The sequence below is a fragment of the Columba livia genome, chromosome 5, assembly GCF_036013475.1.
Source record: "Columba livia isolate bColLiv1 breed racing homer chromosome 5, bColLiv1.pat.W.v2, whole genome shotgun sequence".
Lineage (NCBI taxonomy): Eukaryota > Metazoa > Chordata > Aves > Columbiformes > Columbidae > Columba > Columba livia.
This window is the reverse complement of record NC_088606.1, coordinates 58,195,050-58,206,967: the sequence shown is the minus strand read 5'-3', so window position 1 is coordinate 58,206,967 and position 11,918 is coordinate 58,195,050. Positions and strand designations below refer to the sequence as shown.

At 44.0% G+C, this 11,918-nt stretch overlaps 1 protein-coding gene and 1 non-coding gene across 2 annotated transcripts; both read left to right on the top strand.

The window, feature by feature from the left end:
• Positions 1–319: 319 nt before the first annotated feature.
• EIF4G2 (eukaryotic translation initiation factor 4 gamma 2) lies at positions 320–11,311 on the top strand. Its single transcript, XM_065066505.1, has 22 exons — positions 320–466; positions 954–1,009; positions 2,539–2,649; positions 2,806–2,871; positions 3,248–3,373; positions 3,940–4,042; positions 4,561–4,692; positions 4,778–4,844; positions 4,930–5,081; positions 5,519–5,629; positions 6,091–6,174; positions 6,258–6,356; positions 6,601–6,742; positions 6,832–6,992; positions 7,425–7,538; positions 8,324–8,449; positions 8,688–8,792; positions 8,876–9,091; positions 9,357–9,615; positions 9,830–10,034; positions 10,474–10,714; positions 11,246–11,311. Exons 1-22 carry the CDS (start codon positions 320–322, stop codon positions 11,309–11,311), a joined length of 2,889 nt encoding a protein of 962 aa, XP_064922577.1.
• LOC135579714 (small nucleolar RNA SNORD97) lies at positions 7,580–7,740 on the top strand. The gene has a single exon (XR_010473314.1). It is a non-coding gene; the product is annotated as a small nucleolar RNA SNORD97 (small nucleolar RNA).
• Positions 11,312–11,918: the final 607 nt, after the last annotated feature.

The window sequence follows — 11,918 nt, the reverse complement described above, 5'->3', positions numbered from 1 at the left end:
TTGAAACATGGTCTGACTGAGGGGAAACCAAAGCTTAAATTAATTTATTAAATAAAAAGCCAAACCAAAACAAAAAAAAAACCAAACCTTATGAGAATCCGTATATATTAAACTATCCGTCTATGAACGTGATAGAATCAACTGTACCTCACACTCTAGGCCTTTAGAACTGGGGCTGTGTGACGGTTGAAGCACAGGAGAACACAGTGAAGAGGCAGCCAAGTTGCCGCCATTGAAGGGGTACGCCACTTGCGCAAATTTGCCTTCCCTCCCGGGCCCTACCGCCAACCCTGTGGCGTAACGGCTTTCGTGAATACGGATGCTGCACTGCGGCGATGGCACAGTTCAACCAAACTTCCTCCCTCCGCCTCCCACTCCGACGTTAAGGCCACCCCCTTGCTTGGTTGTGATTGGCAAGACGGGCGGAGCCCTTCACGGCGATTGGCGGCTGCCGGAGGGAGGTGGGGTAGGTTGCGTGAAGGGTAATAAAGTTAGTGGGGCTGGCCGGGTGCGCTTTAGACGCGGCGGCGGGTCGGCTCTCTATGGAGGTGGCAGAGGGAAGTGTCGGGCCGTTGCTGCTCCTGCTGTGGTGACTCGGAGACTCGCCCTGTCCCGCGCGCTCCCCCCTTCCCCTCCCCAGCCCCGCTCCCCGGCTCCCTTCCCCTCCCCCCCCTTCTCTTGCCTTTTCCCCTGCCCTTGGTAGCCGCCGGGACCCGGGGAAGCTGACAAGGCCTTAGGGAAGGTGAGAAACGCGGGAGTGGCGGGAGAATGGTCTGAGGCCGGGAGAGAACGGGTACTGCTGCAGCCGCCGCTTAAAATGGCGGCTGCCCGAAGTGGCCGCCATTTTCTCGTCAGCTTCTTCTCGCTTTCTTCCGCACAAGATGGCGGCTCGGGTCGGTGGCCGCTCCTGCTGCCTGCTGTCGGGTTACCGCGGGCGCTAAGCAAAGGGGTAGAGGAGCTCGGCAGCCGCCGCCAGGCGCGGAGGGGAAGCTGAGCAGAAGCGCTCGAGGTTAGAGCTGCATGTGTGCAGCGAGGGAGACGGGGGCGGGTAGTGTCGGTTCGTAGCTTTCCCAGGGCTGCGGGATCCGACTCTCTGGGGGCTCTGGGCGGTTTGTCCTTGGGGGGAGCAGCCTCAGTACACGTAGCGGGCTGCGGTTAAGGATCCGCATTGTTGGGAGGTGATGGGGGTGAAGTTGTTCTCAAACAACAGTGACGAGACGCTTGTCTTTTTCCCCCGTTCGTTTACTCTTGTCGTGGGAGAGCGGAGTACCGAGAAGCCGGGTGTGTCGGCAGCGGCCTCGCCTCGCCCGTGTTGATTCAGGGTGGCAGTGAAGCGGAGGCGCTGGTTGTGCGGGGGTGGCGGTGCAGCGGGACACCGACCGCTTCCCCCTTCTCCCCGGGCGGAGCGGGGAGGGTGCTGCGAGTGGCGGGCGCCGTTTTCCGCCGGCGGCGAAGAAACGGGGCCTTCTCGCCGCCCTCGCGGAGAACAAAGAGCCGGCCGGGCTCCCGGCGGCGCCAGAGCCTGGAAACGGGCGGCGCCCGGTAGGGGGAAGGGGAGGCGGGTCCGTTCTCCGGAGCCGCCAGCTCCATGCGGCAGGGCCGCGCCTGCCTCCTGCGGGGGGCGCCCCTCCCGCTCCGCAGCCTTTTGTTCGGCGGCCGCCATGTTGGGAGCCGTTCCTCGTGCCCGCGCCGCAGGCAGCGGCCGGTGCGGCGGAGGCCGGGGGGCGCGGCGGTAGCGGTAGCGGCCGCGGCGCGGAGAGCGGCGCTCTCGGGGGCGGCTCTCGGGGGCGGCTCTCGGGCGGGCGCGCCGAGGAGGTGGCTGCGTGCTCGCAACTCGTAACGTCTCGGAGCGGATCTGTAATGGAGTCTTAAAATGCCTCTAGGGGTTTTTTTGTGTGTTGCCCAGGCGTTTCTGTCCCTGTGATTAGCTTTCTGCTACATGAGCAGTACAATTATTTTGGTTTTGCTTTTTTATTTTTTTCCTACTGCTGTCTTAAGCTAAAACTTGAGGTGGGGAGAGGCGATATCCCTTTTTTTCCCCTTTTCATTATTTATAGCTTAATTGGCCATTTGGACGTGGATGCAGAACAGATCGCTTTTACTGTGTTAAGTGTGCATTTTGTGATCTGGTACTTCGCACTTTAAAATTCGACTGCTTTGTCTTGCCATAATTAATCATGGTTCGTGAAGCGTATCAGTAGAGGAATCATCTAATTGTGCTGTAATACCGGGGAAAAAATGGCTTTTTTTCCTGCAAGTGCTCTTAGGGGGCGACAGGGTAATTTTGAGGCTCTTACATTCCCAGTCTGTGATTCCTTTATTTCTCTTCTCGCCCCCACTGGAAAACATCACTATGATGATGAAATTGGCCTTTCTGTTGGTTTCCCAAGTATTGCACAAATAAGAGGTTTTCTTGCCTTTTCTGAAGTTTAATGTTTGGGTGTATGCTTTCCTCATTTGTACTTTTGTTGTTTTAAGTTAGGTATTGTGGCTGCTAGTAAAACAATCGTAATATGAACACTTGATTTGTCTTTCTAGGTTTTGTTTTTCCCCACCCCGTCAATTTAATTTTATTCTTTTGAAGATTCTTCGTTGTCAAGCCGCCAAAGTGGAGAGTGCGATTGCAGAAGGGGGTGCTTCTCGTTTCAGGTACTGATGCTTTTTGTTTGTTTGATGTACACTTGGCAGTGGAAACTGTCCTTTGGGGAGGGTTTAAATTTGCCTTGTGTTTATACCAAAACTGACATATAATTAAAAGTATTTGGGTTTTGAACTTACACAAGATTACGTGGTTGCTTTTAACAGTGCTTCTTCAGGCGGAGGAGGTGGTAGGGGTGCACCTCAGCACTATCCCAAGACTGCCAGCAACAGGTATGTCATCTTGCTCTTCAATTTGGCGTGACTTTGAAGGCAGACAACAAGGGATACCTACTGAGTTGGTGAATGTTCTCCAGTCTGTGGCAAGATAGCATACAATCTGTTGAAAGTATGTGTGATGATATAGTGATGCGAGGTGCAGAGACTCTTTCCATGCATTTCACTTTAAAAGTTTAGAGGAAAGGTTTTCTTGGTTGCCTATTTCTTTACATTTCTGTTGCACGAACACTGTGCAACAGATGTGGTGGTGTTGGTAGAGGGCAGTGCATGCTCTTAGGAGAGCTGGTAACAGAATTAGCTTAAGTAAGGCAATACTGAAAGGTTAAAAGGTCAGTTCTTGAAATTGTTCATTTCTGTTTAACAATCACAGCGAGTTCCTGGGGAAAACCCCAGGGCAAAACGCTCAGAAATGGATTCCTTCACGAAGCACTAGACGAGATGACGACTCCGCAAATGACAAAGAACGACATGATGCAATCTTCAGGAAAGTAAGAGGGTAAGTTCTTTCTAAGATTATTTTTTTTCTTACTGTTTCTTTAAGCTGGACATGAGGAAGAAATTTTTTACAATGAGGGTGTTAAAACACTGGCCCAGGTTGCCCAGAGAGGTGGTTGATGCTCCATCCCTGGCAACCTTCAAGGCCAGGCTCGATGGGGCTCTGACCCACCTGATCTAGTTGAAGATGTCCCTGCTCGTTGCAGGGGGGTTGGACTAGATGACCCTTGAGGTTCTTTCCAACCCAAACTATTGTGTGATTCTGTATAACTCCAATAAATGGGCTGGAGGAAAGCAAGACGTGTGGGTCTTGAGTTTGAGAGAGGGGCTTGGGAGAGCGGTGCCCTTTGGAGGGGATGAGGCAGAAATGGTAGGCCAACAGCAGCAAACACTTGAAGTAGTTCTTGTGAGAGAATGACTCTTTTCAGTACTTCACATTTGAAAAAAATGGTTGAATGGAAAGTTGCGGTTTTCAATTTTTCTTTAATAAAGGTGAACTTGGGTCTGAAGTCACTTCTAGCTTGGTTACAAGATCTGTAATCTGGATTTTTCGTATTTTCTTTTTAGCATACTAAATAAGCTTACTCCTGAAAAGTTCGACAAGCTATGCCTTGAGCTCCTCAATGTGGGTGTAGAATCTAAGCTCATCCTAAAAGGGGTCATACTGCTGGTAAGTTGACTGCATTTCTTTTAACTATGGGTTTCTTGCATGCTAAAGAGGTTGGCTGGTTTTGATGGAATACAGAAGTAATGTGGCTAATGGGGAGGTTGATAGTCTGAACTTACAGAAATATCATAGGGGTATACATTAGCAATCTTCTCTGGCCCCCTGTTTTTCCTCTTCTGACAAATCTAAAAGTCTTGAAAAGCTACCACGTGTGGTATCTTAGTAAACTGGGTTAATGATCATGTTGCTTTGTTATCTGGCAACACTCACTTACTTCAGTGTTCCTATGATGAGTTTAAATTTGTCCCATTTGTTGGCTAGGTGTTAAAAAATTCTTTGGTAGCTTAACAGTAGCTTTTTTCCTTTGCTTCAGCATTACTGCTAGTGTTAAACATTATTTCTAAATGTTTGACGAAATAGCAAACATAGTTAGATGTTTTAGATCACACGAGATGGTAATATTCAATTATGTGTTTTGCAATTTGCTTTTCCGATGATGTTTGCATCCTGCTTTTATTTAGATCGTAGACAAAGCCCTTGAAGAGCCCAAGTATAGCTCACTGTATGCTCAACTATGTCTGCGACTGGCAGAAGATGCACCCAACTTTGATGGCCCATCAGCAGAGAGTCATCCAGGACAGAAGCAAAGCACAGTGAGTGCCTTTCCCAATCTGGAATGATAGATTTTGCTAGTGTGCATAGTTCCACTGATTAGCTTAATTGTTTTTTCTTTCTTAGACATTCAGACGCCTCCTAATATCTAAACTTCAAGATGAATTTGAAAACCGAACCAGAAATGTTGATAGTAAGCTTTAAAATCGTTTTTAATAATGAATTTTATTTATTTTCTCTCTCTGCAGCCATATTAAACAGGCTTCTTTGTTTTCCAGTCTATGATAAGCATGATGGTCCCCTCCTCCCTGAGGAGGAGGAACAGAGAGCCATTGCCAAGATCAAGATGCTGGGGAACATCAAATTCATTGGAGAACTTGGCAAGCTTGATCTTATTCATGAATCTATCCTTCATAAGTGCATCAAAACAGTGAGTATTCAGATTGTGTGGGCTAAGAGAAAATAAGGCTTCTGAAGTAAAAAAAGTGTAAATATTTATGGTGCTCTGGGAATCTTGAAGCATGAAATAGGACAAAAATGTTTCCTGTCAACTATCTGCCCCCTGCTGTTTGAAATGAACAGTCTTTTGGTGTGATTAAAGGGTAAAACTGATTTTGTTCAAAGCCATGGGAGTTTTCTCCAAGTGAAGATGCAGTTTGGCCTAGACAAAAGTACTACACGTACTTCAAAGTACATAGACTTACAAGTAATAAGTACTTCAGTGAGCAAATCTTAAACTAATTTTCAAGTCCATTTGTCTTCAGAACAAGATTAAATGTGTTTGCATGTCCCTGTGGACAAAGTTGACACTTGCTGGAAATAGTCATTTAGTACGTTGAAGTACCTGATTCCTCTTTGCTGTTTCAGCTTTTGGAAAAGAAGAAGAGAGTCCAACTCAAAGATATGGGGGAGGATTTGGAGTGCCTCTGTCAGATAATGAGGACAGTGGGACCTAGATTAGACCATGCAAAAGCCAAGGTATGTGCGTATCCACTGCAGTCATTAAACTAGTTAAATTCCGTGGCTAAGACTTTAACTGCCTGAACCTTTTGTATTCAGTGCTCTATTTATAAGTACAAAGCTGAGGTGTGACCTTCAGAGAGCTGAGTGCCAGCTATTTCTCCTGCACCAAATCTCTTTGTAGTAAAAGGAGTCAGTCTTTGAAATGGTTTTAAATCTCTTTCCAGAATGCAGTTCAGGTCGTTAGGAAGTTGTAAAAGCAGGAGTCTTGTTTCTCTAAATTCTATTTGAAAAGAAGTCATGATGTATTAGCCTTCCTTAAGCTCTACTGCTATGTGGGAGATTGAGGTGGCAGGAAAGGGAAGTCTGTTCTATTATTGGATTTTTAGGTGTCTTTTAATGTGGTTACCTTTCCTTAAAATACTTAAGACACTGATAGAATTAGTCTTCGCTTATAATATTGTTTTTGTTCCCCCCAGTCCTTAATGGATCAGTACTTTGCCCGTATGCGCTCCTTGATGTCAAGTAAGGAATTGCCAGCAAGGATTCGTTTCCTGCTGCAGGTATGATGATAAAATAGCTTACTACTTCCTTTTTCTTGTGAAGTTGTCTTGAATCTTTTCTTAATAATTCATTATGTTCCAAGGATACTGTGGAGTTGAGAGAACACAGCTGGGTTCCTCGCAAAGCTTTTCTTGACAATGGACCAAAGACTATCAATCAAATCCGTCAAGATGCAGTAAAAGTAAGTGTTACAACTAAAGTCTTTTGCTGGGCTTTTGCTCAAGTGTTAAAGTGAATCCTTATGCTGTTGAGTCCATGTCACAAAATGTATGCTTTGTGCTTATGAGTAGTTTTCACAGAGGAATATGCCAGTAAGGGGTTAAGGGTTAAAATCAGATGGACTTGTATAGTTCTGGGCTAAGAAGTTAACTTTTTCAGAGACTGTTAACTCCAAACTGACCAAAACTACAATTCCTGTTTTAAAGGATCTGGGAGTGTTTATTCCTGCTCCTATGTCTCAAGGGATGAGAAGCGACTTCTTTCTGGAGGGACCCTTTATGCCACCCAGGATGAAACTTGACAGGGACCCACTCGGAGGGCTTGCTGATATGTTTGGACAAATGCCAGGTACACTGAAATTGCAGGGCCGATGTGATGACTGTAGCTGGACTGCGTTGAACAAGAACTAAAATTGTATTTTTTTCTCCTTAATACAGGTAGTGGAATTGGTACTGGTCCAGGGGTTATTCAGGATAGATTTTCACCCACCATGGGACGTCATCGTTCAAACCAACTTTTCAATGGCCATGGGGGTCACCTCATGCCTTCTGCGCAAGCCCAGTTTGGAGACCTAGGCAAATCTTTTCTGAAAAGTCAGGTAAGGAAGATGATGTTCACAAGGTGACTTCAGCATGTTTATAAGCTCTTCTGCAGATGCGTATGTTATGGATTATAGTCTGCTTATGTTTCAACACTTCCTCAGATTTGATTCTGATAAGAACTGATGCTCAGCTGATACAAAAATCCTAATCCACCTTTTAAATTGTGCAAGAGATGCAAGGAATACACTTTTTTTTAACTGCAAAAAAAGGTGCATGTGGCTTTGGTGGGTCAGAATGGTGTGTGTTATTTAAAAGATAGCCCTGTTTTTAGGGATAGATGCTACTCTCCCACCACCCCTGCTCCTTCTTTCTCCCTTCCTGGCAAATAGAATCTTTGTTCCTCTGGTCCCTCTGGTAACTACTTACCATATGATGTACACCACTCCATCATCTGCACTTCTTTCTCTATATCTCCCTTTCTGAAATAGGGGCAAAGCCAGCTCTACCATAACCAGAATCAGGGACTCTTATCCCAGCAACAAGGACAGTCGAAGGATATGCCACCTCGGTTTTCTAAGAAAGGACAGCTTAATGCAGATGAGGTACATTACATGCCTACATTACTTAAAGCCTATTCGAAATATTGCCCAATGATTATAGCAAGACGCGTTATTATGAGGACTAATGCTGGAACTCTTCCTCCTTCTCCTCCTCCTTCTTTGTCCCTTCCACTTTGACCTTACCCCCCCTCACTTTCCTCAGGGTATCCAGCGTCCTATGAGCAAGACTGAGATATGAGGGCAATTTCTTGGGGTGTCCCTTCCTTCCCCCACACCTCCCCAAGAACACTACTCTGACATCAGTTCCCATGCATCATACTGATAACAGTACATGTGACTAAAACTTAAGAAAATTCTGAACTTTAGAAACTTTAGAAACCCTGAAGTGCTGGACCAGGCTAATTTTTTTTTTGACAAACTGGCTGAAAGGCAAAATGTCAATTGCAGAGTAAACTGCATTGTTATTTTGAGTGTTAACCAGACTTGTATCCTGATTTCTGAGCAATTGGTAGAGTTTTATCTTGGCTGTAAAACACATCAGCAAACATGCAAAGTATCTTCTTGGGTCTCTAACATACTGCATCTAAAAGGAGCAATTCCAGATCTTGATACCAATGAAACTAAATACCAATAACTTGTAGCAAGCTGTGATTCATTGAGTTGTGCTTTTGGGGAAATTTCAGTACATGTGGCTTAACGTATATTTGAGTGTTAACAAAAGTCATGCTTCAGTGGGACCAGTTGCATGAGTCCATGCCTGTGTATTATTGGTCAGAATCTTGAAACAGTTTGAGGGTTTGGTTTTTTTCTGACTTATCTGTTTACAGATTAGCCTGAGACCTGCTCAGTCTTTTCTAATGAATAAAAACCAAGTGCCAAAGCTTCAGCCCCAGATAACTATGATTCCACCCAGTGCTCAACCACCACGCACTCAGACACCACCTTTGGGACAGGTAAATATAAAAGTTATGGTTCATTGTTTGCTTTATTTAAGTGTTTATGCATATTGAATTTAGACCTGTTTCTAATATGGCAAGGCAGAGAGAAGTTGTTCATTGCAGAGAGTAAGACGTAGAAAAAGAATATCTGAGCCTGATCTGACTTCCAGCTGCCTTTGTACATAGTGTTCTTGTTTTAAATGTCTGTAGATGGTACTGCAAAGAAACAAATTCTGGATACTGTCTTTTTCAGCCTCCTCAACTTGGTCTTAAAACAAATCCACCACTTATACAAGAAAAGCCTGCAAAGACCACCAAGAAACCACCTCCTTCTAAAGAAGAGCTACTTAAGCAAACTGTAAGTTGAATATGTAATACTGCTTCTTGAAGCCTTGTGTGTGCTCTTAAAAACAAATGTTTAACAATTGTTTTTCTCTCTAGGAAGCTGTTGTGACTGAATATCTGAACAATGGAAATGCTAATGATGCTGTCAATACTGTGAGAGAAATGAGAGCTCCAAAACACTTCATTCCTGAGATGCTGAGCAAAGTAATCCTTCAGTCTCTAGATAGATCAGATGAAGACAAAGAGAAAGCAAGTACTTTGATCAGCTTGCTCAAGCAGGAGGGAATAGCCACAAGTGACAATTTCATGCAGGTACTGCAATCTAATAGGCTCACAGTCTTTGCTTGGCTATTGTCTAAGTTCTGTTGATCTGAGGACGTAAAAATGTATAAACCAGTGATGGGTGTAAGTGATGAGGAGGTGTGGGTATGGAATTTCAGGAACTGGAAATAGAGAACCTCTTGGGGAGTGATTCAGTGCGAAAGAGAAACTTGAGGCTTCTACCTAGTAAGAGTATTACTGTGCACAAAAACAAAACTACTTCAGAAGTTCAGCTTGTGTGTTTACTGTTTCTTAGGCATTCCTGAATGTATTGGACCAGTGCCCCAAACTGGAGGTGGACATCCCATTGGTGAAATCCTACTTAGCACAGTTTGCAGCCCGTGCCATTATTTCAGAACTGGTGAGCATTTCTGAACTGGCTCAACCACTGGAAAGTGGCACCCATTTCCCTCTCTTCCTGCTTTGCCTTCAGCAGTTAGCTAAGTTACAAGATCGTGAATGGCTAACGGAATTGTTCCAACAAAGCAAAGTGAATATGCAGAAAATGTTACCAGGTAAGAGTTACCACGTAGCTCTTATTGACACTTCACCTTAGTGTATGCAAGATGGTTTTTTTTCCTTTAGTCTTTACACCAGAGTAAATAACAGTTATTTTGATGCAATCAACTGTCATGAATCTTAAGAATGGTGTTTGTTAAAAGGTGGTTGGACCTGGTAGGTTTTGGTTGGCACCAGCACTTAAGTGTGTCTCTCTTATCTGTTTGTCAGAAATTGACCAGAACAAGGACCGCATGCTGGAGATCTTAGAAGGGAAGGGGCTTAGCTTCTTGTTCCCGCTTCTGAAACTGGAGAAGGAACTGCTAAAGCAAATAAAATCAGATCCATCCCCTCAAGCCATCTACAAGTGGATTAAAGATAACATTTCACCCAAACTTCATGTAGATAAGGGATTTGTGAATATATTGATGACCAGGTGAGATGCTGTCTTGATGTAGTTTATGTATGTATTTTGTTAAGATACCAGTAGGTCACTGATTTTGTAAAGGCCAGCATCTAGCCTGTGCAGAGAAAGAATGTGGTGTGCGGGTAGAAATTGTTCTGAGCAGACCTTCCCTGTATTAAACACTCTTAGTACCAGAGAAAGTGAGTCTCCAGGCTTGCGTCAGTGTGATGTGTTGCTTTTGCTTGGGAAGAACTCTAGGTGTGTGTGTTCTTTCTCTAGAATATTTCAGAGCCCTAACAAGCAAAACTAGGATTCTTGTGGTGCACAGTCAACCACAATACTAATCCACTGTGCATGCACACAACTCCTGATACAGGCAGGAGGATATTTTTAGTAACAGCTAGTGAACTGAACTTGAAGGTAGCTGCTGTATCTTTGACAGAACCTAACCTTTATTTTTTTGGTCCAGTTTCTTGCAGTATATTTCTAGTGAGGTAAACCCACCCAGTGACGAATCGGATTCTTCATCTGCGCCATCTAAAGAGCAGCTCGAGCAGGAAAAACAGCTGCTTCTTTCCTTCAAGCCGGTAATGCAGAAGTTCCTCCATGACCATGTTGATCTGCAAGTGAGTGCTCTATATGCACTCCAGGTGCACTGCTACAACAATAACTTTCCAAAAGGTATGTGCATCAGGACCTTGCCCAGAATTGTACTTGTTGTCTTTGTATGGTTTTCAGGCTTGTAGTGACTTAGAGGGAAGTAAACTACTCGGAAGGTTATAAAGCTAACAAAGTTTTAATCTACTTTAACAGGCATGTTACTGCGCTTCTTTGTTCATTTCTATGACATGGAGATCATTGAAGAAGAAGCCTTCTTGGCATGGAAAGAAGATATTACTCAAGAGTTTCCAGGGAAAGGCAAGGCTTTATTCCAGGTAAATTTGATAACCTTAGACTTATGTTCTGTGATCACTGCTGCACTGAAGTGTTTCAGACCACTTTGAAATAGTGACGAAGACTTACTGGTATCTAGAAAATTAGTGGAGTATCCTACTAGGAAGGGGTGAAGCAAGATGAACTAAATATTTTTTCTTGACTGGAGACCTACATCTAGTGTTAAGTGTGGCTGGAAGTCTTTTAAAATGAGTTGGGGAGGCAGGGCAGGGCAAAGCAGTGTTCTGCAGAAGTACAGAGTGGGGAAATAATTCCTGCTGCCTTAAACCAGTTTTATGTAACTGCAGGTAAACCAATGGCTGACCTGGCTGGAAACTGCTGAAGAAGAAGAATCTGAAGAAGAAGCTGACTAAAGAACCAGCCAAAGCCTTAAATTGTGCAAACATACTGTTGCTATTATGTAACTGCATTTGACCTAACCACTGCGAAAATTCATTCCGCTGTAATGTTTCACAATATTTAAAGCAGAAGTATGTCAGTAGGATATCCTCTGCAAAAGGTTTTTGTAGTATGTCTTAATAGTCTACAATAAAAATATTTTAGAGTATCTTTAATGTTTAGATAACAGTGTATTAGCAGCATGCAATAATTACATTATAAGTTCTTGAGCAGAAGCAGTCTGTTGCAAGGGTCTTCTTTGCTGCCAGTTATCATAGGCTGTTTTTAAGTTAGAAAACTGAATAGCAACACTGAATACTGTAGAAATGCACTTTGCTCAGTGTAATACTTGAGTTGTTGCAATATTTGATTATCCATTTGGTTGTTACAGAGAATCCTTAACTGTAATTGATGGTTGTTGCCGTAATAGTATATTGCCTGTATTTCTACCTCTAGTTATGGGCTTTATGTGCTAGGTTTTAATATCCTTGAGCCTGGGCAAGTGCACAAGTCTTTTTAAAACAAACAGTTTACTTGCACAGAAACTGACCAGTTGAAGAGGTGGTTTAATGCCCTTTGGAA

Coding starts and splice junctions, on each gene's coding strand:
- EIF4G2 (XM_065066505.1), top strand. CDS start 320: ATGCTGCACTGCGGCGATGGCACAGTTCAACCAAACTTCCTCCCTCCG. Junction 6,175..6,257: donor GGATTCGTTTCCTGCTGCAG/GTATGATGATAA, acceptor TTATGTTCCAAG/GATACTGTGGAGTTGAGAGA. Junction 10,035..10,473: donor GTGAATATATTGATGACCAG/GTGAGATGCTGT, acceptor TTTTTGGTCCAG/TTTCTTGCAGTATATTTCTA.